The sequence below is a fragment of the Tachypleus tridentatus genome, chromosome 13 (assembly GCF_004210375.1).
Source record: "Tachypleus tridentatus isolate NWPU-2018 chromosome 13, ASM421037v1, whole genome shotgun sequence".
NCBI lineage: Eukaryota > Metazoa > Arthropoda > Merostomata > Xiphosura > Limulidae > Tachypleus > Tachypleus tridentatus.
This window is the reverse complement of record NC_134837.1, coordinates 103182573-103210196: the sequence shown is the minus strand read 5'-3', so window position 1 is coordinate 103210196 and position 27624 is coordinate 103182573. Positions and strand designations below refer to the sequence as shown.

General features: G+C 32.8%; 1 protein-coding gene across 1 annotated transcript in view; it reads right to left on the bottom strand.

Moving 5' to 3' along the window:
- Positions 1 to 26650, bottom strand: part of LOC143239143 (cholecystokinin receptor-like) — a 74253-nt gene extending 47603 nt beyond the window's left edge. Inside the window, exons 1-2 of the mRNA XM_076479991.1 lie at positions 26528 to 26650; positions 5728 to 6158 (exon numbers count right to left, since the gene is read on the bottom strand). Coding sequence (XP_076336106.1) covers positions 5728 to 6067 — 340 coding nt within the window. The 5' untranslated portion in view covers positions 6068 to 6158; positions 26528 to 26650. The remainder of the gene's footprint in view (positions 1 to 5727; positions 6159 to 26527) is intronic.
- Positions 26651 to 27624: the final 974 nt, after the last annotated feature.

Sequence of the window (27624 nt, the reverse complement as noted above, 5' to 3'; positions counted from 1 at the left end):
TCAACCACTGTATAAAACCTACAACACCAATAGTATTATCAACCACTGTATAAAACCTACAACACCAATAGTATTATCAACCACTGTATAAAACCTACAACACCAATAGTATTATCAACCACTGTATAAAACCTACAACACCAGTAGTATTATCAACCACTGTATAAAACCTACAACACCAATAGTATTATCAACCACTGTATAAAACCTACTACACCAGTAGTATTATCAACCACTGTATAAAACCTACAACCAATAGTATTATCAACCACTGTATAAAACCTACAACACCAGTAGTATTATCAACCACTGTATAAAACCTACAACACCAATAGTATTATCAACCACTGTATAAAACCTACTACACCCGTAGTATTATCAACCACTGTATAAAACCTACAACACCAATAGTATTATCAACCACTGTATAAAACCTACTACACCAGTAGTATTATCAACCACTGTATAAAACCTACTACACCAGTAGTATTATCAACCACTGTATAAAACCTACAACACCAGTAGTATTATCAACCACTGTATAAACGAATGTGGTGTGTCTACCTTCAGTTTCTTCTGCATCATTCTTTATTAGCTAGAAAGAATTCGCCATAGAAGAAGAATATAGTGTCACTACATCTTCTGTCGTTAAAATGTAAAGGAAAACTGAACAAGAGTTTATATGGAATTGACTAACAACTACGTTCAAACAAACAAAAATAATTCCATCATACCAGTCTTCCATTTCAGCTACAGCCCTGAACAAATAATTCCATTATATTAGTCTTCCTTTTCAGCTACAGACCTTAACAGATAATTCTATCATACCAGTCTTCCATTTCAGCTACAGCCCTGAACAAATAATTCTATCATACCAGTATTCCATTTCAGCTACAGCCCTGAACAAATAATTCTATCATACCAGTCTTCCATTTCAACTACAGCCCTGAACAAATAATTCTATCATACCAGTCTTCCATTTCAACTACAGCCCTGAACAAATATTTCCATTATATTAGTCTTCCGTTTCAGCTACAGCCCTGAACAAATAATTCTATCATACCAGTCTTCCATTTCAGCTACAGCCTTGAACAAATAATTCTATCATACCAGTCTTCCATTTCAACTACAGCCCTGAACAAATATTTCCATTATATTAGTCTTCCGTTTCAGCTACAGTCCTGAACAAATAATTCTATTATATCAGACTTCCCTTTCAGCTACAGCCTTGAAGAAATAATTCCATCATAAGAGTCTTCCATTTCATCTACAGCCCTGAACAAATCATACCAGTCTTCCATTTCAGCTACAGTCCTGAACAAATAATTCCATTATATTAATCTTCCTTTTCAGCTAAGAGCCCCGAACTGATCCGATTTTTTTTACACCCCTGACAACGGTATAACAGAAACCAAGCTTATTCTGCAGTTTAGTGTGTTTATTTTAAAATATTACAGACTTATCTTTAAAAGCCATTAGTTATCTTTCTCTGCTCTAAATATCCTGTTCACAAATTCGTCACTGTTCAATAATCCGGGTTCACTTTACTCACCGCTATACACATCTGTTTTTTTCCATAAAGCAGTATTTTGTTCTTGTCTTTACATTTCGTTTCAAACTAGTAAAAGATTTAGATAAATACAATGCGGCAGTAATATAAACAGATGTACTTAAAACGAAAACTCGTCGCATAGAAAAAGCTTGGATTAAGTCTCGCTCATCCTCCCTTCAATAATTCAATCTTGTAAAAATATGTTTGTAAAAATAAGTATAGTTGCATTCGTACACATACGTACTGATGCAAGTTATAGGATTGACAACAGTACAAACAATACCGTAAACTAGCATGAGAGCAGCATGCAGTTACTAAAATTTAAGCATGTTTATCTCACATCAAAGCCAAGTAAAACACATAAATGTTTAGTCGCTACATATTTCGTTTATATGTGAAACAAAGAAAAAGGATTACAAATTTTAATATTATATATATTTAAATGTCTCTACATAAAAGGAACTGTGGTTATTCTGTATTTTTGAAATTACTGACACTATGTGTGTTTTTCTTATGGTAAAGGTATACTCGTATTGGATTATCTGCTGAGTTCACCGAGGGGAATCGAACCGCTGATTTTATCGTTGTAAATATGTAGACTTACCGCTGTTTTTATCGTTGTAAATATGTAGTCTTACCGCTGTGCTAGCGGGGTCCTACTGAATGTAATAGACCGTACTAAATCGTTTTATTTTCATGATGTAATGACAATAGTTCCGTGTGGAATCAAATTACTCTGTATAGTTTTGTAACCTAAAAATATGTTTTACTGTTTGCCATTCGTATTAAATATTTCAGTACAACATTGATTGCTTAAGTTATGTTGCTACATTGTAAGGTAACACATTAATGGTATTTACATACTTTCACGGTAAACAGTTGGTTAGCGCACGCCAAAAGAGCCAATGAGCAGCTTTTTGAGGCCTTATAGAAGAAAACGTGATATTTCTAAGCACTCTTTTTTTTTTTTAAACACTAACCAACTATTTATATTTTTTCACGTCGTATGTTTTTCAATTGGTATAATGAGATCAGAGTTGTTTATTTGGAGTTAAACACAAAGCTACACAATGGGCTATGTGTGCTCTGACAACCAGGGGTATCGAAACTGCTATGTAGCGGTGTGATTCCGCAGACATACCGCTGTACCAGTGGGAGACTCAGAGTTGTTACTAAAAAAATATATTGATGCAGTATATATGGAATATTTTGACGTTAGGCATAATAATCAGGATTCATTGGAACTAAATAGCAAGCCAGAGAGATTTATTAAAGTAGTTTAGAATGTATTTGTATAACAAATAACCAGAGAACCAACCAATATTTGCTATATGCTAAGATTAATAAAATTTAATATTAGATCCAAGCTATTATAAGACCTGGCATGGCCAGGTGGTTAAGGCACTCGACTCGTAATCCGAGGGTTGCGGGTTCGAATCTCCTTCATACCAAATGTGCTCGGCCTTTCAGCCGTGGGGGCGTTATAATGTGACGGTCATTCCCACTATTCGTTGGTAAAAGAGTAGCCAAAAATTGACAGTGGGTAGTGGTGACTAGTTGCCTTCCGTTTAGTCTTACACTGCTAAATTAGGGATGGTTAGCGCAGATAACCCTCGAGTAGCTTTGCGTGAAATTAAACAAAAAAAGCCCAGATGATTTCTTTCAAACCTGAGGAGGGACTAAACCAATATTTACAGGAGCGTTAAATCTTTAGGGACATCTCTTTATTTACGCTAAATATATATAATAGGACAATAATCAGTAAATTAATAAAGTTTTTTGATGACATTAAACTGTGGAGTACCTCTAGCTGTACAGAGATGTACAAAAAGCTTTGAATCAAATGGTAAGCTGGATAGATATTTGAAAAGTAACTTTTGATTATAAATATGCAGCATAAGGCACTTGGGATTATCATACCATTAACGTCAAATAAACGAAATTGGTATAATATTATATAAATTAATAATGCCCTCGAAATAGTGTTCCGTTGCTAATAGTAAAGCTAATAAGATTTTAGAACGTATATAAATACCTATAAATTACAAGTAATAAAGATAATTATCACAAATCGCTAGAGACATATCGCTTAAACTGTCTACAATTTATCCTCTTATCTAAGAAAGGATGCTGACATACTGGGAAGGGTCACAGGAAACTACTGGAATAATTCAAGAGAAGAGAGAGGCATCTTATAAGAATATTATAAGATCGCTTAATACATATTTTATCTTGATAAAAGAAAGGTAAGGTGTGATTTTACTGAGGTTTGTTGGATTTTTAGGAGAACCATGGAATAAAAATATGTGATTCTTGGTATTTTAGTTCGAAAACAATAAAACGAAACAGCACAGACTTAAGATATGTGAAAAGGTAAATACTAAACTGAAAGGCTTATGGAATGAGGTGCCATAAGTAGCAGTGATAGCTAGCATTTTACAAGAGTTTAAGAGAGAAAGAAGTAATTTTCTGAAGAATAAGAGGCACATTTTAAAATAATTGTTACTTTTCTCATATAAAGCAAAGCTACACGAGGGCTACCTTCGCTCACCGTTCATAATTTAGCGGTCAAAGAAGGAAAGCAGCTAGTCATCACCACCTACTGCCAACTCTTGAGCTACTATTTTACCAACGAATAGCGCGGTTGAGCATCACTTATAACACCCTCACAACTGAAAAGACGAACATGTTTGGTGTGACGGGGATTCCAACTCGCGACCTTCATATTACAGTTCAACGCCCTAACCACGTGGCCATGCCGAGCCGCGAAGTGTTAGTACAGCTTTAAAGTCCAGAACTGGTTTCTTACTGTTTATGTTATGACTTTCTTACTGTTGAAATATGTCAATATATTTTAATATTAACAGACTCTTCATGTAAAAAAGACCCATGCGTTTTCTTTTCTTAAGCTGTTAGACATGGAATATTGTTTAATTAATTTTTATATTGATTTGTCTGAAAACTTCACTTATATTAATGTTCGTATAGTTAGCCATGTGCACTTGTGTGTAAGTTTATTAGTGTAAACGATTCATAAATATTGCAGTGCTGGTCAGATTTGCTAATTGTAAATGTTTTTAAATAAAGAATTAATAAGTATTATATCTATGGTTAGGTGTCCTGAATGTAATAGCGTTAAGAAAAATAGCTCAGAAATATATTTTCAGGCATAATTTCGAAACTTAGAAGTAAAATGGATTTAAAAACAAAGGTATATTTATTTCTACAAAGTTACAGTTGATTGAAAACTAGATATTATATTTTTAAACACCATGATCATACCCTTCAGAAGGTAGCAGCAGTGCCACAGTTTAGGTGCCATGTAGCCTGACGGCGATGTTTGTTTACTCTAATACATAGTCGAATTAGCTAGCTGTTGCGTTATTAGGCCTGACGAGAGTAGTTCAAATCAAACTTGACGGCTGATTATTTATTTATATTTCTTTTAATTGGTTCTTTAGGGAATTCGAATTTAACTGCTTTTTAGACATTTGTTTGCCTGCCAAAAATGAGTGCCTAGGATAATTTTCTTTTATTGCCAGAAAACACTACACCATAATGGCAGCAGGAGAATAGATATAAAACGTTCAAGCTGACGAAGACATCCACATTTTGGTTTTTATGCTTCTTTTGAGCAAAATATTAAAAGAGTTGGATTAGCTGCGCCCTCTATCCACTTCGTTGATTCGAATCCCGACTTTTAGCGCTTTACGCTCGTAAAGTTAATGCTGACTCATCTGGCGGATCCCTTTGTTTATTCTAGCATTGGTAACTATAAAGAATAAAGTCTTATACATGAATATACATTATAATTTTCCTACACGTAAGCATATTCATCTTTTAATTTTGTCACCTTCTGTAAGATAAAACACTATTATTGTTGACGCTTTATTTTGTAACCGTGTGCTGTCAAAGTATTATTAATGCATATAAAAAAAGTTTTCGAATATCAATTACACAAAAATAACTTCGAACGTTTTATGGCAAATGATTCATTTCAAACCTGAGGAAGGACTAAACTAACAATTATTGTTATTACGGAATTTTTCCTTCATACTCGCGCAATACTAATATTATAAGTAAAACTAAAGTTACAACGTGTGGGACATTTCTTAAGAAACTGATATTTCAATGGATATATCTGCTATGAGTTATAATATATGGGTGACAAATACCTTGGAAATAAGGAATCATACGACACATGGCTTCACCGAAAACAAATTCTCGAAGTAGAGCTCCAGCTAATGTGAAGGGCATGCAGAACACTCCAAGAAGTAGGTCACTAATAGCCAGGTTCATCAGGAAGACGTTGGTCACAGTTCTCATCCTCTTGTTTACTGCAAGGGTGATGATGACCAGCATGTTTCCCACAATAGCCAACAATAGAATAATGCTATATAAGAGAATTAGACAAACTTTTTCCTCGATGCCTACCAACAAGTGGTCGTTTGAAGTGTCATTCGATTTGTTATCATTTGTTGTTTCAGAAGAGTTTGACAAGGACAAGTGATTCATCCTGTTCGTTTTCAACTGTTCTGCAGAACGCTGACAAGACTGAATGTTGAACGTTTGTTATTGTCAGGTATTGGTTTTCTGACAGCAGGTCCTGAAAATAAAACGCCAGAAAAAGAATGAAGCTTGTGGAAAATGAGCCTTTCCTTTCGTCTTTTTTCTTTCAATTTTCTAAATACGTAAGAGGAAAAAACTGAAACAAAACTTATTATTAAAATGTCATCAGACATCTCTAAAACGAAATTCTTTTTGGAAAATAAGTTCTGTGATCTATAAATAAGTTATACAAAAATAATATGTTTTATGTCAAGCAAAACTTAAGATTATTCTAACGCTTTGTGATAAAATTCAAAATGTGTTGGAATGCTTAAACATTGCGAACACTAAGTTTTAAGCATAAACTTTTCTATCACTTACTTTTACAAAATCATTCTTTTTTTGGTTTGAATTAATTGAGGGTTGTATTACCAAAAATAAAACAGTTTTCTTTCCCAGTAGAATAAAATAACGTTTATAAATACTTCGTTATTACAAAATCCATTTCCCTACGAAGTCTACATAAAAAAATTCAGTTCAGTTAAATTTTAGTTCTAAACAAATGACTTAACCCGGCATGACCAGATAGTTAAGGTACTGGAGTTGTAATTTGAGGAGTACAAGTTCGACTCCCGTCCACACTCAACATGCTCACTCTTATGGCCGTGAGGGTGTTATAATGTTACGGCCAATCCCATATTCGTACATAAAAGAGTAGTCCAATAATTAATGGTTGGTGGTGATGACTAGCTGCCTTCCCTATAGACTTACACTGCAAAATCAGGGACGGCTAATGCAGATAGCCCTCGAGTAGCTTTGCGCGAAATATCAAAACAAACAAGCAATCTAACTGCTTTCTCTCTAGTCTTACACTGCTAATTTATGGGCGGCTAACGCAGGTAGCCCTCGTGCAGCTTTGCTCGAAATTCAAAGTTATCTGATTATATAAAAACAATAACATAACTATTTTAAAATCCAGTTAGGCCAAAGAAATCTCGTTCTCATAACAACAGGAATGTAACTATGCCAGCCAAACATTTAATCCCGTAAATATCAACTACTGTAAAAATTCTACAAAATTCCAAATCTTCTATTTGAAATACATCAGTAATAAATGATATGCATAACGAACGCAAGTGTTTCATGTCTACTACTTGATGAGTTCCAAGTTTTACGATTAGAAACAGCTCATATGCAGCTATAGATACTCGCGAAATAAAGAATAACGTAACAAACGCAAAATGTGTGTATGTTTAGACTAAACTAAACTGTGGAAAACTAAACATACTTCTAGCATTAGTTAACACTCTGTATGCATCCATCTTACTAATAATATATTTTAACGCTTAAGTGCCAGGTGTAAAACTTTACCCATATACGTCTATCTGATATAGAAAATCTGTGGGAATTGGCATAAGCTACAAATTTAAAAGTTTAGGATTAAGGAAGATATATCTCTGGGTTGTAGAACATTGCTTTGCTGCTTGTTGTTATACACAAAGTGGCAGAATAGGCTGTCTACTCTGTGCCCAAAGATCCAGAATTTTAACACTATAAACCCTCAAGTTTATTTTTGGACCAGTGAAAGATAAAGATATGTTAGTAACATATTTAATTGCAAAAACAATATCTACGCATTAGACTATTAAATTAAGTTCAATAGAGGTTTTTCCACAGGTTCTTCAACTTAAGATTTGGTTGGGTAAATATTTTTGCATGTCTTGAGGGTGCGTAATCTAACTTAAAAACCTAATTTTGCCGAAGGTAAACCATGAGCATCCATTTAGTTGTGTATATATGTGTGTGTATGAATGTTTTAAATTTCCATAAAAAATACGAAACGAATAAAAAACTGAAATAATTTAATTAATTACTGAAGTATGCAAGCTAAGTTACAGAACTTTCTTCAGTTATCATTGAATACTCAATAAACAGACAAATGACGTGTGGCTCTAGATGCTGTGGGTTGACTCCTTTCTCTATGGCCAGTAGCTCAAAGCTAGGGACGGCCATAACTGACATGGCCATTTAGCGCATGTGTGCATAAAGTGTCGTTGAGATGAAAAAATAATAACTCTTTTACTTCTGAATATAACTTAAAGGCTCTAAATTCTACGTTATTTGGCTAAGACATTTAATTCACAGCTTTTATTAAGTTTTCTGTTGCTTTAATAAAGTAAACAAATCTAAATTTTATTATCTTTCATCCACGCCATTGACAGCATTCGAGTCACAATCTATATGTCACTCTTATACCTTCAAGACTGAGGACATTATAATGTTATGATTAATCTCACTATTCAATTATTGTAACCCAAGAGGTGGCGGTGGGTGTTGTGGACTAATTGACTTTCTTCTAGTCCATGTCTTCTAAATTAGGAATGGTTAACGCAGACAGTCCTCGAGATGCTTTGCACAAAATTAAACACATAAACAGACACAATAGTCTCATCTCATTTAATGTAACTCATGATTCATGCTTTGCTTGTTACAGATTTAAGTCAAACCTAATGGTTCCATTAAAATACATAACTATGAACATAAATGCATTAACGTAAGGAAAGATTTATATGCGCCTAATGCAACCGATGTTTTAAGCAAAATCGTCTAAAGTGTGTATTAATTGTAAGTGTTTCTAAGTAAGTTTCTCACTAACTACACATTTTAATGAAACATTTTATTTCGTAATTAATTAATACATACCTGATTGGAAATGTTTATTAATTATTCTCTTTTGTGTGTCTCTTTAGGCTGATTACTAGATAAGTTTATTCAGTCAGTAACGAATTATTGAAAAGTAAAGTTCAGATATTTTTATGATTACGAATAATTATTTTACAAATTATGTTATGTCACTCTAAATGGTTTCTGTTGCCCTCTTTCAATGGTTTAGCGTTAAGTCTCCAAGATTACGTCAATATTCCAGGTGGTCAACGCACAGAACTTTCACATTAACATCATTCTATTCTTCAATGATATCTATTTTTAAACTATACAGAGTTTATGCTCCATGTAATAGTTTACGGTAAAAGAAATAATAATTCGAATACCAATTTAAATAAAAATCATATTGTGCGTTATTTTTTTTGTGTGTGTGTCAAGTATGGTCCAATGGTTTGCTTGCTGGAGTATGGAGCCAAGATTACATTGTTTGTAAAAAATGCTTGATAATAGTGACGGTCAAATTACATTATTTGGTCGGACAAGTGGGTGGTATTAACAAGATGTCTCTAATATATCACTTCAACGGCTAGTGTAGGTAGATTAAATGTAGGTTTGTTCGAAATGCGTTAAACAACCGAATTTCATTTTAGTGGAATTGAATCGTTAATAAACAAATACTTTCTGTTTGAAGTATTGTAAAGACAGAAGCTTTATATCAGAAACCTTCTGTATTTTTATACTTCTAATGCAGTTATGAACAAGCAACGTGACTACATTCTACCAGTGCTTATGTATTAGAAAATATCCTACTTGCTACATAATCATTACATCTCAAACGCTAAATACATTGTCTTGTTGACTATCGTTACCAAAACATAATTTTGTCGTCTAAGTAATGAAGCGGAAAACATTTTCTGTCAAAATACAGTTTCAAATTATGCTGTTGAGAATCTTAATAGGTTTACCTTTAACCTGTTTATTGCCAAGTATTTTAGCTGGTACGGCAACTCCGAACCAAGTTCAAAATACAACTCTAATGCTTCTTCATTTTGTAACCTTTTTTCGTGACGCCATTTTGGATCGAAAGTGAAACAATATGTAAGTAGGTCATATGCATGTATGGTGCTGCCATCTAGCGTTGAAGTTAGGTATTATTGAGAACGAATTAACTCGTCCGTGGCACTGTGTTACCGATCGGCTTGGACGAGTTATCTCGTCTACAGCACTGAACAGGTTAAAAGGTTTCACGAAGCTCTATTATATATTAAAACTGTAATATCAGTTTACGGAAACATCTATCTCATTTTCCGATACCAGAATCTTATTTGCAACTTTTAAACTTAATATTTTAATTGTTATTGTCAAATGTTCTGTAGTCCAAGTAAAAATAAAATAAAGAAATGTAAGTGTCAATTGTAAAAGATTAGGTTGATACAGCCTAAAGCTAGTTGTGTTGGAAACCTAAGAGTCAGTAATGCCGCAGAGCCTTTGTCTATGTATCATCTAATATTAAATGCATTGCATTATAAGTATCATAACCTATTTTTTTATTTATGAATTACCGTATTGTCAAAGATCCGTGACAACCTTCTGTATGCGTTGCTTCTTATTGTTTACGAAATGAATTTATCACAACGATACTTAGTAAAAATCTTAACTCTATAAACTAAATCTATCCTCTCGAATTTTATTAAGTTTCATTTCTTATTGTTGTTTTTCTTCAAAAAATGTGAATTGATTTGTTATGGAGCTAAGTGCTTTTCTTAGCAATACAATTGTAGCCTGGTATTCATAGGCGAAATATCCTTTTGAATAAAATATGCTGAAATTTATGAATATTCGAAACATTTTAGTTTGTCTGTTGATTCTTAAAGGGGTAAATAAATAAACCTATACTAATGACTACTTACCCAGGTTGTGAAACTTAAATTCTGGTATAGGGAATTAACCTGAACACTAAATATATTACATAGTAATGAGTAGTTTGAATAGTAATGACGCCTAACAAAGGCTCATAGGATAATCATTTAGTTACGTTACTCAAAGTAACGAAATCCCGAAGGTTCAGGCACAAACCTAGATATTTTTTAGGGTCGACGATGAGTCATGTTTATGAGAGAAAAGGAATGTGACAGCTGAGCACTCGAGTTGTTAGAAAACTGCGTTACTGAAGTATATAGTGGGTTAACCATTTAGTTCAGCTGGCAAAAGGAGATGTTGATATATGTAAGATTAACAACAGATTATTTGACATTATAGTTCCCAGTGTGGGAATATAGTCTATGATATGACACTTACATGGTACGTTATTCCAAAAAATTAAAATACTTATCTACTAAGATTTAATTATAAAAATAAACAAATAAAATATACTCATAAATTTTCTTGTATTTCAGTCTGATTTTCTAATGTACATTAGTCGTACAAAAATAAAAGGTAATTTTGTATTTAAAGTGAAAACAGCGTTTGAAGTAATTCAGTATTTATTATTATTATATCTACTCAGAATATAAGCTTTCATATATCTTTAATATATTTCTACTATAATAATGAACTATTATCGCTTAGCTAACTGTGATAGAAAATTATTTAATTGCATAATACGTTTTCATAAGTCCTTGGGAAACCCATAATTTACAGATGTTAAATGCTATTAGAATGTTTAAGAACACATACACAATTAAGAAAACTAACTGAGATTTCAAAAGCTCTGAGTGTAGGCTGAGTAATATAGAATCAAAAAAGAACAAAAATGAATCAAGTCAATAAATAACGCATCTTCTGAGAGTGAATGTAATAAGTGCTAGTTCGATCTGAACAGCTACTAACAATCAATTTCAAGAACTGACGTCTTGGTAATTGCTTTACCTGCTTTTTTTTTTTAATAACGATTGAGTCTCTTTGCTAATGTTGTTCTCTGATTGCATTTCTCTATACCTTAAGTACATGGCCAGATGGTTAAAGCACTCGACTCGTAATCTGATGGTCGCGGATTCGAATCCCCGTCTCACCAAACATGCTCGCCCTTTCAGCCGTGGGAGCGTTTTAATGTGACGGCCAATCTCACTTATCGTTGGTAAAAGAGTAGCCCAAGAGTTGGCGGTGGGTGGTGATGACTAGCTTCCTTCCCTCTAGTATTACACTGCAAAATTAGGGACGGTTAGCGTAGATAGCCCTCGAAGTTGTAACTAGTTTGCTCACCAAAAGAAGTCCGGATAAGAAATACATTAAGTAGTATATTGTTTTTTGTTGTTCTTGTTTTGTTTTTTCCTTTTTGTACCTGAAACATCTCTTGTAATAAAACCAATGTCTAATACTAAAAGAAAAAGCAAAGAAAACAGGCACTATACTTAAAATTTCTTACTTAGGAAATCTGTTTTTCTGTGTGGCATGTCTTTTGAGAATGTTGTATTTATTTTGCTTCTGTCATGAACGAAACAGGAAGCGATCTAAGAAGGTTTAGGAAGTAAAAGATCTGATAAATATGAATGGGTTGATGCGGAACACTAGACTGTAATAAGGTAAATTTAGTTTCCTGTGAAGAAATCGAAATCTTTGACACCCTTCATTTCGATCGTGAGGTTTAACGAGTGATAAAAATATCAGACAAGTTGGGCCTGCAGGTGTGATATGGATTTTATTATTGTTAACTTAAGCCAGCTTTTATCATCAATATGGAAACTGTTAGGTGTGAGTTAGATTAAGGAGTCGTGCTAAGCCTAAATTTAATTTTGTCCTCTAGAGCTTATAAAATACTTAATTTGTGATTGTATTTATGTAAATTAAAAAAGAAGAAAATCTTATAAATTTCTTATTCTCTCTTTATGATTGCGTTAAGGGAACAAATAATATTTAAGAGTATGGGCAGATACTGGTGAGAAAGTTACAAGTAACGATACGTAGTGTACGTCTTAATATTATAAATTATCAGATAAGGTTCCACATATCTATAAAACTTTGTACTACAGATAGGTAAATAGAACTAGGAAACTAGATATAATTCCTACTCACATCGATAATTTCCCTAATTTGGAACTCGAATAGTTTTAATTTCCAAGGATAGCTCTAAATGTTAATGTGCTATATTACAAACTATTAATTTAAGTAAATAAATTATTAAAACGCTGTCTATTTATACTTTGTCTTTGTTTCATTTTAAGTTAGTTGTAACTATGGAAACTTTAATAACGCTAATCATTACCCATTCTAATAATTCTTTAGATATACACAACTTGAAATTAATTTCTACTACGGTGTGTGTGCTTTTTTTTTACAGCAAAGCAACATTAGGCTATCTGTTGAGTCCATCGAGGGGAATCAAACCTCAGGAAAAAAATGCACCTGACAAACACTTTTTTAATCACAGGATGTAAATCATTTACCTACTTGCTTAAAAGAAAAAGTTTGTGGACAAAAAAGTAAAGTGATTGGAAAACACGAAGAAAAGAAAGGACCAGCACACGCTCAATACAACATAACATATAATAAGATATAATTTTCCAAATAATTTAAATATTTTGCTCATAATTAAAATAATTCAGAAATCGAGAGATTAACAAACTACGTGTAACTAGATGATTATTAGAAGACAACCAAAGCTACCACATTTATATAAAACTCGATGTAGAAATCATTGAAAAATGATGTGGACGTATAATTTAAATAATAAGTTAAATAAACACTTCGTAAGGCCTAAGCGCAACAATTTTGTATATATAAATTAATATATTTATATTAATTGGAAATTACGTGTTTCCCCATTTGTAGATTCCAGGAACACATATTTTTGGTTGCTTCAAAATGCCAATTTGTGGAAGAAACACATTTAATTATTTATTTCAGGACATCTTCAGAAGAAATGTAGAATAGAATGTTTGTTGACATATGGAATGGAACGTTTTAATCGCACTGGTTCTAAATGACCTCGACTTACCCAATACGAATTTCTAAAAAAGAAATTTCAAGTAGCAATCATTTTTTATGTATCGATTCCGAGAGGACTTTTGTTTATGTATGAGTTTATCAGATCTCTTATTGGTTCATGCTTCATCATTTCAAACGAAACTACACGAAATGTTACCTTGACAAAACCGTCGCTAGTTTTGAACTGATATATTTAAAGGAAGGCCGTTAGTCAACAGCACCCACCGCCAACTCTTGGAATACTTTCGTCTGATCGAATAATTTGATTTCACTGTCACTATAATATATCTCAGAGATTCGATCGCATCTTTTGCGGCAACGGATTACAAATCATTAAATCTTAAATTTACAATCGTAGAAGGATATTCCCTGGGCCACACCCAGTATAATTTGGTTTACTAACACAAATGCAATTTATATAAATTATTATGGCTTGAAGAGTATATATAAATTATTCATGATCTATTAGTATGTCATTGCTTTCTTATATAAGATTCATAATAATAAGATATGAATTCTTATAGCTATAAAAGTGTAACTTGGATAACCATAATTTATTTGTTTTTAATTTGTGCACGACATAGATTTCTTATATAAGATTAATAATAATCTGTATGGTAGTATTACTTTCTGATTGACTTGGATTTCCAGTAATAAAAGTTTGTAACAGTATTCGATTATACATTGTCGTACATTGTTGACAAGAAATAATGTTGCTCAATGCAAGAGGTCACAACATTGAAAACCATACAAGCCACGCTTTTAATTCAAGCTCACGAAAGACAACAATCTACTTTATATGTAACATAAGAAGAGCCTAAGACAGCTGTAAAGTATTGATAACAGAGATTTGTACTAATCCAGTTAAATGTGGTGTGATCAAAATTATTCTACGCCATATTGCAATGCTTTATCATATTGTCAGAACTTAATTTCCACAGACTAGAGAACGCCCCTCCCCGGTGGCACAGCGGTATGTCTGTGAAGCTACAAACCGAGTTCAGATACCAGTGATGGGCAGAACATAGATAGCCCAATGTGTAGCTTTGTGTTTAACTACAATTAAACGAAAAAACAGACAGCGCAAATAGCTCTCGAGTAGCTTTGCGCGAAATTCAAAACAAACCAAGAAACCAAAAACTACAGAATTTCTGTTATCTGTGAAAACGTGCTTTTGGTCAGCCAGCATATTTGATTTATGTTCTGTTGTAAACGTTTTAATTTTGTTCTTTTACATTCTGTGCACATAGAAAATTAACAGTAAATCTTTGCTTTACAGTTGTTGATATAGTCATTTTACTAACCTGATAAAAGATATAGAGAGTGTGACATAGTAATGGAAGTTGAAGTCATTACTTGGTTTTTATATTTTCTCAAATCGATTTTTCCAGAAAACTGTGTTATTACATTTCTTTAATAGTTTAGGTACAGTGTGAAATGGCAAAGATCATGACAATTACCTAATACTCCTCTTCCACGAACGTTATTTTGTGAAATTCTATTTATCTTTATTTGTTTAGATTATTATAGCGATAAAAATATTAACCTTTATATTAAACGTATCATATGTAACAGATATTTGCAACTTTTTTATTCAAGATAGCAACTGCAAAACATTTATTTTTTGTAGTCTCTATTGCAAAATTGTAGGCCCTCGTAATCTGAGGGTCGCGAGTTCGAATTTCCGTCACACCAAATATGGTCGCCCTTTCAGCCGTGGGGGCGTTATAATGGTACGATCAATCCCACCATTCGTTGGTAAAAGAAAAGCCCAAGAGTTGGCAGTGGGTGGTGAGGACTAGCTGCCTTCCCTCTAGTCTTACACTGCTAAATTAGGGACGGATAGCGCAGATAGTCCTCGAGTAGCTTTGCGCAAAATTCAAAACAAACCAAAGGGTTCAAATGCAAATATGAATTCCAATATTTTGATATAAAAAACTGTCATTCACTTACACGACTTGGATACTGTCAAAAACTTTCTACGATGTCTCATTTTCAGTTCACTTCATAGGTAGAAAAAACAAGAAATACCTTTTCTTGACGTAATAATAGATTACAATGGTTACCATCTTTCAACTGAAGTATATAGGAAACCTGCCAACACTCTCAGTAATTAAACTAAGTTTTGTTCCTGTAACGGATTCAATATTATATACTTGTTTTAATATTTATGTTTGTTTCAGCTTAATGTATATTTAGAAATGCATGTAACTTTTATGTGCACTATGAGATTCCTGCCTGTTCTCTAGCTTTTTAGAAAAGTCTTGAGTGAAAGAATCAACAAGATAAGTTTTGCGAAATCACAAGCCTGTCTTTAAATATTGTTGCCAACTGAATTTTTGATAATCTCGCCTTAAAGGCCCGGCATGGCCAGGTGGTTAGGACACTCGACTTGTAATATGAGGATTGCGGGTTCGAATCCCCGTCACACCAAACATGCTCGCCCTTTCAGCCGTAGGGGCGTTATAATGTAACGATCAATCCCACCATTCGTTGGTAAAAGAGCAGCACAAGAGTAGGCAGTGGTTGGTGAGGACTAGCTGCCTTCCCTCTACTCTTACACTGCTAAATTAGGGACGGCTAGCGCAGATAGCCCATGAATAGCTTTGCGCGAAATTCAAAACAAACCAAATCAAAATTGTAATTAGATGTTGATATATGTTCGAATGAAGGAATAGTTTTATAATGAAAAAAGGAAATAAGTTTTAATCAGTTACTCGAAAGATTTATGTTTCATTAGTCTGATAAAGTTACCTCGAAGTGAAGATAAGAAAACTAGAAAGTTTCGTACATTAAAGTAAAATAAGTTTTAATCATTTATTCGAACACTTGACGTTTCATTAGTTTCAATGAAAGATAGTTTGAAAACAAGATAAGAGAAATATCCAACAGGGATTACAACACTATAAATTTTTACTATTTGTTCTTACTATTAAGAACAACGCTTGATCGAGGAACAGTCCCTGTGAGCACACTTTTTCTTTATGACTTTAAAAACAGCGGTAAAAACACGCCCTCTATTATTTTAATCGTTTGTGCTCTACATTTTTACTTACTGGCTTCAAGCCCTTCGAGTTGATTTATATAAAGTCACTCCAACAATTTTATTTAAAAAATTCAAATTTCTTATTGCCTTGACGTTAAAGTTATTCCCTCAGTATATGAAATTTTATAAATAAGTTACACAGAAAAGGAAATTTCATGATAAATGTAATTAAAACTACCAATTTTAACCTCTCCTTCAACGCCCATGAGGTATTATGTCACACTGTGTTTCTAATAGATCAAAACTGGTCTAAATATTTTCATTTTTGTTTCTATAAAGTACGTTTGATTAATCACTTTGTAATTCTCTCCATAACCAATGGAAAATAAGCGGAGAAAAGTATATTTATTTAAAAACATAAAACACACCATACTGAGGCGTGACTGCAGACATCGGTTATAATGGAAGAAACTCGTTATGGGTTTTTAGAAATACGTTTTGCAATTATAATCATCACTTGTGAATAATAATCAACTGTAAACGACACACAAACCGGAAATTACTTTTAATATATTATCTTAAAATGGTTTCGTTCAATACGCTGGTGCAAGCTTTTGCTGTCAAATCGGATAATTATACATGGTATTTATACAGATAGTTAGTCAAACTAGACTAGTTACAGCTTCAATACAAGATTAGGTTCTATTTTTACAGTTACTTTACGTGAACACAGTTGTACATTGTTACTTAAATGCACTGAAGAATTACGTCAATGTGTTACAATTTATAATTCTATGCGATTTCACTGGAAGTGAATTTCATATAGTTTTGAGAAATCATTCGAAAAGTTATTTAAAGCGTCTAAAACACAAATGTTTTTCTTTCAGCAAAATGTGTACCTTAGCGCCGTCTAGAAAAGTTAAAATTTTCGCTATAATATTTGAACTGAGTCTAATATTCTAGATTGTTGCACTTTACAATATTAATTTCGTATTTACATTATTTTCGAAAGAAGCATCTTCTGTTGATTGCGTTTATGAAAAACCTAAGTTTGAAACCTTGCAAATAACAATGAAAAAACTGGAAGACGAGAAAACTATCGTTAATGAGCATTCATCCTCGCATTTGCTTAATCAACGTTTCTCCAAATGATCTACATCATTAAATTTAAAAATTAATTTATTGGAATTCATTCCTCTATGACAGTAGATGAAGACTGATACACGTACATAATTTTAATTCAAATTAATAGAAGTAGGCCACACTTAACGAAGAACTTTCTTAATTAAGTCCGTGCTACTATCTTGTGCACTAGTTTATTGTTTTATTGAACAAAGTTAAGTGGACTTGACATCAACAGATATATACTTTATACTTTGAAATATTTCATTATATGGGAGGATTGTCCAAGATCTGGGGATGATGCCAGACGATTTTTCTTTTCATTGACCTTCAAAATGTTGTTTATACTTTCCGTTATAATATTTCTTAGAAATGAGATAAGGAGAAATTGTCAAAAATAAATTGTAAAAACAATTTCTGGAAGAGTATGGAACATTGATTGAAAATAAAATTTGCCTTATATCTTCTAGAAACTCTCTGATTTCTATTTTCCTTCTACTTTTTACACCTTTGTTTACTTGAAAAATTGAATTTTTAGTTTAGTATGAACAGTGAACACTATTTCTGTTCAATGGAACTTAACATAATAAATACATTTGAATTTTATGACAAGGAACCTACTTCTTAGAAATAAAGGTTTGGAAATGGCTTGACTAGGTAACAGAGAAAAACTTAATTGAAAAATATAATATTGTTGAAACTTATCGAACTTACAATAAAATTTTTATTACATATTCAAGCCGTCTCCAAACTTTCGTAATAAATAAATGTTCGATATTATTAATATTGCACATTTTAGTAAACTGATAATACCGTTTATGTGTTTGAAATATTTCACCGCAATTGTTTATGTTTTGAATTTAGCGCAACACGAGGATTATCTGCCCTAGCCATTTCTAATTTAGTACTATAAGACTAGAGGGAAGGCAGCTAGTCATCATTACCCACCGCCAACTCTTGCGCTATTATTCTTTTACGAACAAACAGTGGGATTGAACGTAACATTACAACGCTCTCGCGGCTGAATGGACAAGCATGTTTGGTTTGACGGGGAGTCGAACCTGCGACCCTCAGATTACGAGTCGTGCGCTCTAACTACCTGATCATGCAGGGCCTTCGCCACAATTAAGTAACTTAATCTTGCTTCGCTCGCATTCTATATATCTGAGTTTGGGTGGTGTGGAGAGCGTAAATAAATAGCACATGTATGAAAATATCCAAAAATTAATTCGCTTACAAAGATTCAATTGTAAGGAATAAATAAAACTGAATTAAGGACAAAGTGGTTTCGGTACGAGTTTGTGGCATAATATTTAAAAACGAATTAAACAACAAGAAAATATCCATTATATTTTACTGAAAAATCCCGCAAAATCCTCCCAGTATGTATTTTAAAAATAATCATGGCCAGGTGGGTTAAGGCATGCGACTCGTAATCTGAGGGTCGTGGGTTCGCATCTCCGTTGCGCCAAACATACTCGCCCTTTCAGCCGTGGGGGCGTTATAATGTGAGTCAATCCCACTATTCGTTGGTTAAAGAGCAGCCCAAGAGTTGGCGGTGGGTGGTGATGACTAGCTGACTTTCCTCTAGTCTTACACTGCAAAATTAGGGACGGCTAGCGCAGATAGCCCTCGAATAGCTTTACGCGAAATTCAAAAACAAAACAATTCTATGTCCAGGAATCTGAAACCTATAAAATATTAAAATCAGTAAAATAAATTCATTTGGTTTTGATAATCAAACTAAACATCATGGCAGTATATTTACATTGTAACGTCTTTAGTTATTATCATTGTTACAGATATATTTATGTGTGCGTTTTTTATCTCTTCGTTGATACACGTAAAAGTGTTTTATATAATTTTGAAAGTTTGTCATTTTTAAGACGAAACGTAATACACTTTTTAAGTTTATTGATAATTAATCTCATTCTCGCATCTTTCGAAACGAATGTCTCACATATCTGCAGTTGTCACTTTTTTCCCATTATTATCTTTTTATTTCAAATGGATTATAGGTGATTAATTTTAAAATAGCTTTGATAACTTTGATAATGCGTTTCGAAGATTGCTTGTGTCACTTAAATGCAATTGCTCTCAACCTATCTGTGAAGTCGTTTCTGGGCCATAATTCTTACTATTTTAGTCTTATCCAAAAACGTAGTAGTTTATAATAAATAATATTTCTTTTTAGTTAATTTTATTAAGAAGTTTTTACCAAATATTTATAAATGTAACAATTTAGACCTTAAATATAGGAGCCAATGAATTCTGATAATAATAACATATTTTTGAGTTTATGTTCAAAAATCACAGTATAAACAAAGTGAAGTGAGTATACCTTATAAGTGTATTCCTAATTAAAAACATGTGTCTTTATCCTGCGGCACATTTGTACGTGTGTAGTGAACAGGGAACATTTTGGCTGGAAATATTACATAAAATTATTTTACTGTGTAATTTTACACAAGTAGCACTCACGGACCAGAGATTTGTCAGTCTTCATAAACAATAGCTTTATTATTGAAAAAAATAATTTTATATTAGAATACTTAGAAAGAAATGTGTTTACATTTCTTCGTGATTCAGATTTACAATAGAGTCATCTGTGTATAGTAGTTAAGGTACTTCACGTTAACATTCCGCCAAAAACACTTGTGCTGCACTGGATAACATACCAAATTACCAATCTTCCTGAAGAATAGGTTTGTCTCCTCAAATCTTATTTAATCAGTTCTAGTCATATTGATATCCAACTGAAATATCCTTGATATACATTCTACTTATTTCGTACATAAGTCTCGCTGTTTTAACATTTTATTCACATAAAAATATACTTTGATAAATAAAATATTCATACCTTGAATTTCATTTCTCAATAAGTTTTGTAAATCATATCATTTTTGGTGGCACATAAATTTAAAACATTAGTAAGGTCTTTTTCACGCGTTTGCAGTGCAAGTAGAAATAATTAGCATTTAGTTTAAACTAGCGTATAGCCTGTCTAAAATGACAGGATAAACGCGCCACCACCCCTATCCCCACCCCACAGTATAACCTAACCTCAAATTTTATATTTAATTGAAATGAACAAATTTTGCAAAATCAAGCTTGACCAACAAAGAGGCAGAAAAGTGCAGTAAAAGAAGTCAAACATCAGTAAATTTCTTTGTGAGTTAATCAAAATTATGATCATTCATGAAATGAATACGTGACGTATTCATAGAACAATTATTGGTAAAAGATCAATTAGATTAACGATTTTGTCACATATAAAAGCCAGTGTTTTTGACAGCACTACGATAAAACAAAGGCTTTTATGTCATGTCGGTCTGGCATGGCCAGGTGTGTTAAGGCATCCGAGTCGTAATCTGAGGGTCGCGGGTTCGAATCCCCTTTGCACCAAACAGGCTCGCCCTTTCATCCGTGGGGACGTTATATGTGACGGTCAATCCGACTATTCGTTGGTAAAAGAGTAGCCCAAGAGTTAGCGGTGGGTGGTGATGACTAGCTGCCTTTCCTCTAATCTTACACTGTTTTTGCAAAGCAAAGTTTTTGCTTCTTGAACACTGTTGAGTGTTCCTTATAGATTTTTGGCTGCTGATCACGAAAATCACATCCACATTTGCCCATCACGTACCGTTTCATCGAAATCTTCAGTTTTGCTACAATGGAAAAACGATATCAGGGCAACTGTAATCCGTCAATGCTTGCTGACTACTGTTAAACACTGCAACATGATGCACCGGACATTGAATACAAATGAAAATCAGGAGCATAACACTTTTAATTATGTTGAGCTTAATAGTGTATAAGAAACATAAACGCAATTAAATACGTTATTACCAGTAAACAGTTAACTGTCTATTTCCCAGAGTTCCTACGTGATGAAACAAAACTAAAACTATATTTGTACATACCCACCAGGTACCTGTCACAATCAGCAAAAACTTTTCAGGAAGCAAAACTTTAAAAAAAAGTTGTTGTGCAGTGTTAGTGACAGCTAGCACAGATAGTCTTCGTCTAGCTTTGTGCGAAATTAAAAAAACAAACCATTTATGCCATGTCGCTTAGCAATAAAATTATAATGTAATAATTTTGTTAGACTCTGTGATGGGAGCATAAAATGAAATTTATATAAAATAAAACTGAAAATTTATTTGTTGATTTCTTAACTTAGATTCTGTGTTGAACAAAAAAGTTTGATTTTTTCATTATAAACGTTAGTGATATAGCAACAAATAGCTTATTTTAGAAACGATTTAAGTTTAAAATTAAATCAACTTTTTTACTTTCATGATAAATTTTATGCACTTCGCTCTAGGTTAAGTGATTCTACACTATGTATTTTCTATAGACTTATTAAACCAACACTCACTACACTTATAAAGTTTCCGGACCCTCACCTTTCATGGCCCGTCACTAAAATTGTAATTGGCAGAAAATGGATAAATGCATTTTGGCCTTTGTGACTTCTCCAGTTTTGAGAAGTCGAGACAAACCAAGTGTGACGTGATGTTACACACCCTGGTTTTTATGTGGATTATATCATATCTCTGTCTACAAAATCAACTCTTCTCTCTGCGATGTCTTAACTTTTAAGTTTAACTGAACGGAACATAATCTACAGAGCTCAGTTTAGAAAAGATAAGACAACTGGAATCTTATCAACTTGAATCTGACTTTTGTTTTACCAGAAACTATCACTCTTATTCCGTGTAAAGTTTAGAACTGAATAATTCATACAAAACAATGTTATTGGTTATTTCATTACTTAAGGTCGTCAGAAGATGTTTCAAGCATAGTTTTAAAATTAAACTGTTTAAGATTTTAGTGTCATATGAAACAAACACATCGAAAATATTTAGATTATTTATCATCTACAAATTTGTTTACATTATTTAAAACAATATAAAGTTTTAGTGCTTTACGTTTAGCATAGTTAAAAAATACATGCTGTTCAGCACCTGAGCTTTTTGAAGTTCGAAGTTACTAAGTTATACAGTGAGTTATAAAGAGCTTATGAAATAAAACGGTGTAAAGATTATATGTATATACAAACACACGCATATAAATATATATATATACACATTAAGGAGCACAGCAATATATTGAAGAATAAGTAGAAATATAAATAGCACATTTATGTAACTTAATTGTGTTTCTAGTTAACTGTCCATTGCACGTTGTCACGTACAAGTAACAAATCCGTTTTTGTTGCTTACTACGCATACAAACAATTTAGTTCTATAATAGAATGCTCTTACTTTTAGGTAACAGTCTATATAAACCATTTAATTATTTTAGTTAATTCTTCAATTGAACAATAGTAATTCTTGGAAATATAACCATTTTTATCTTACCAGAAAACTTATATCTTGTGCAATATAGATTTATTTATGTAAGAAATCGAAGACAATATTTTTATAATACCTACAATAAAGGGTTAGGCTGTCCCTGGTTTGTATGTTGTTTGTTTGTTTTTAATTAAGTACAAAGCTACACAGTAATATAACTATGCTTTGCTCACCACGCGTATCAAAACAAGAATTCTAGCGTTGTACGTCTCCATACACAGGGAGGACTCAGGTTGATTATTTTTTTCTTCTTTTTGACATACAAACTCATAACGGCGAATTTTCTTGTTTCACATAGAGTGATATCTCATGTATTTTAAAATAATTAGGATAATATTATATTTTTCTTAAAACTAATCCATATTCTCCTTAAAGTTACTTTTGCAAGATTGACTTGTTTTCTAAGAAGCTGGTATTAAGGTATTTGAACCGTTTCTTTATCTTGTTTAACATGAAAATGCTTCTGTGATTGGTTTTTCTTGGTATTTCAAAAAGACAAGTCAAATACGACTTTAATTCACGATTAACCAACATCAGTTAGAAATTCAAATTATCTTTATTATTTTCCATTAAATCATGGGACAAAAATAATCGAATATTAATTTATTTGCTTTTATAACTTGAACTCATTTTCATATCTGTTTATTCTGATGAAAAGAATAAAATTTTGCTATATAATGAAAAGAAATACTTTTACTCAACTTGATAGAAGCAAACATTGTCAAAAACATCACTAACTGTAGTTTATAAGATTTCTTACACTTGTCTCTTATAATTTTATTTTAATCCATTTCTGTCAATCAAATAAATGTCTTGTTTGTTGATAACTAATACAAGTACAAACAACATGGACTTTGTAATTACAATTTTCAAGACAGGACTAATGCACAAGAAATGCATATAATAAGAGTTTCTTTCCATGCTATCCACAATGCACTGGATAACGACCAAAGTTCCAATGTTCGGACTCGCAAATACGTCTCGTATTTTCAGTCGAAAGCTCATTATAAAAGCAACAACCAGTTTTGCTATTTAACTAGCAGTGGTTGTGTAGGGTAAATAGATTTTTCTAGGATCACATTCCATTTCTTATCCAATAGCAACTTGTGTCACTGGATCTATCGATCCCTGCCACAAATTCTTCAATATTGGATCAACCGATCAAGTCACTTTTGTTTTCTCTTTCTAAGTACTCTTAATACACTTCTTGATCACGAGGGGGGCGAAGGCGAATCATTTAATTATCAACCACATCGGGTCTTCAGTTCCAAATTCTTACCTTGACAACTACTGCTATTCGTCTATGAGAAGCCTTGTAGGCTGTGGGTGCTGCTGATTGGTTCCTCCGCTATAATTAGCTGTTCTTAATTAGATACGGGTATGCCTAAACTTTAGATCTTTGGCCTGGTCGTTTAGTCTATGTATCGTTCAGATTAAAAATACCGAAAATGCAAATATATCACCATCATAAAAGGTTGTACATAATAATAATAATAATAATATAAAGTTCCATGACAAATCGAAGTAAAATTACAGATTCCATTATTTTCACACAATCATGTTTCTAAATTATAATGTGTCAAGGGAATTCCATAATTTCGAACTGTTTTATGATGAATGAGATGATGGATTACATATAAAAGGACTTTATAACACATTAAAAATATACAAAACCTGAAGTTTCTTTACCAAAAACACATGCTTTTCACTATCATTTTTCGCTACCCATTTGCTCCGTAGGTTTTCTCTATTTAAATATTAAAAATAAACATCAGAACTTGTTGGTTTTTTGAATTCCGCGCAAAGCTACTCGAGGGCTATCTGTGCTAGTCGTCCCTAATTTAGCAGTGTAAGACTAGAGGGAAGGCAGCTAATCATCACCACCCACCGCCAACTCTTGGGCTATTTTTTTACCAACGAATAGTGGGATTGACCGTCACGTTATAACGCCCTCACGACTGGGAGGGCGAGCATGTTTGGTGCAACCGGGATTCGAACCCGCGACCCTCGGATTACGAATCGAACGCCTTAACACGCTTGGCCATGCCGGGCCCACATCAGAACTAAGAAAAACAAAAATGGTCAATGGACGTGTCATACGCAATTTTCGACAAAACTCGTGACCAAACTCCATATTATACGTTACTCACTATCGAGAAATGAGGTTTCAAATTATTTTATATTCTGTGTCTTGATAATGATGTTTTCACACTTTTACATTTTATTTCAAAGTCTCGACATTGGGTTTAACAAACTGATATTTATTTCAGTTCCTAAAATTTTTATGTTCACGAGATCCATATTCCTTATCACTCAGTTTTCATAAAATAAATATTGTGTATGTGTATTATGTTAAACATCTATCCAGTTGGCCAGGTAGCACAAATAACTGCAAAACTACTAGGCCTAATAATTCACCACGTCTTATATCGTGCATTCATTCTTAACAGCGCTGTTATATTTTTCCTAGATACTTTAAATTTCGTGCTTTTTTCCATCCACTCTTTTCCTATTTGTTTTATGTATATTTTTCTACTTTCCATCTTGAATAACGTCACGTGTTCGTATTCTTTAGTAAAAATATTTTATTCTTAGCTGGTCACCACTAATCTTATTTTCAATGGTTTTCCGAAGTTCCACATAACTTATTATTACTCAGTCATTGCCAGTGAAATTACTATTATTTTATTGGAGCTTGAACTTGCTTCTTATTATCGGTCGTCGCTGATGCAATTTTTTTTTACATCAGTGGCAACATTTTTAAGTATTCTTCCTAGTTTTAAGATTGATTTAGTTTAATCCACATTTTTAGAAAATATAACCCACTGAAGTATTGAAATAAAAGCCACATCATGCATTCATCCATTGGGTTTTATTATGTTTTATATTTGAAGTTTTTCATGCTTTTTTATCAAATAAAAGAAAAAAAGGTGAAAATAAACAAAACAAAGAAGAATTCCAAAGTTTTAGAAAATTAAAGAAATATCACAGAAACAAATTAAATTGTATTATATGTTTTATAAACAGTAAACATATCTGTAAATAAGTAATTCTCCACATAACAGACTAATGTGTGAGTTAATAAAAGATGAAGGTATAAAAAAAGACCCTAATATGATTGAGTTTCAAGAACAAATTTAAATAGATCGATCTTTAGGTCCTTAAAATAACAGCACTCGTAGCACTTATTAATTGTAAAAATGACGAAATTATATTCAAATTTCTGTTAGCTCCAAAACGTTTCCCATATGTAGCCATTTAAGTAAGTATATCATCTTATTTGTTGTAATAGAAACCTATTTTTTCTATAGCTGTATGAATAGTTATAATTTTTACAATTAATTCTATGAGAAATAAAATCGTAGAATTACTCACTCAATGCTTTAATCACGGGGTGTGATGTTCCAGAAACAGGAGAAATACGGTGCTTTTGTATTCTTTCAGAAGAGCAAGTACCCAATGGGTGAAGAGGGAGACTTCTCCGAAACGATAGACTGCTGAGAAGTGGCACTGCATCGAACTCGCACAAACAAATATGTATGATGCTGACGCTTATACAGATTCAAGTTAATGCGCATGCGTAACGGCTCAGTATGGCATGTATATCCCATGACAAAGAAATAACGTATTTTGAGATTTAAGCACAATAATGTAAAAAAAGTCCTAAATGACGAACGCTTCAAGGCATATTACAATATAATCGAGCTCTGCATTTTACAATATCATGACATATTGTTAACCGATACATATAAAAATACAGCTTGTTTCTACTCACTTGCCCAAATCCATCTGGTTTTTCGATTTCCCTGTCTTATCAAGTTTTCTATATTGTAATATTAAAGCTTTTAGGTCACGTTGACTATAACACCCACTCGAATCATGGCCGGCTAAGAGCTCTAAACTCGACTCTCATCAGTTCAGCTATAGTGGTGATATTTTATTTGATATTGAAACGTTCTCTGCAACGAAAGTTCTCGTGATCGTTGTGTCAACTCTAATAACGAAAGAAGTTAGACCAGATCCAACAATTTTTTTCTGATGACCAATATGTTCGCATTTGTCAAATATGAGTGAACAACAAAAGAAGAAAGAATGGAAAGTTTCGTATGTTGTTTGTTTCGAGAACGTGCTAGGTTTATTTTCACATTGTCACCATAAGAAGACTAAACATTTAGTCAATATTCGCCCTCGAGTAAACCTGCGGATTTAATTACAGTAACGTTAGCTAGAAAGAAATCTATTTGTTAACAGTGTCATCCCTTGACAATATAAAACAGTCAAATTAGAAACGTATGTCAAGAAGTTGGAAGCGAAAGTTTAATTCAGTTAAAACTAAAAGTGACGCAAAACGTCGGGAAAAGCATGTTATAACATATATCAGACAACACAGAATATCAGACTTTTTTCTCTTCTTTTATTAATTTGTTCTTCCGGTTTCGTAACTTCAAAGGTTACTCAAAAGGAAATAGTTT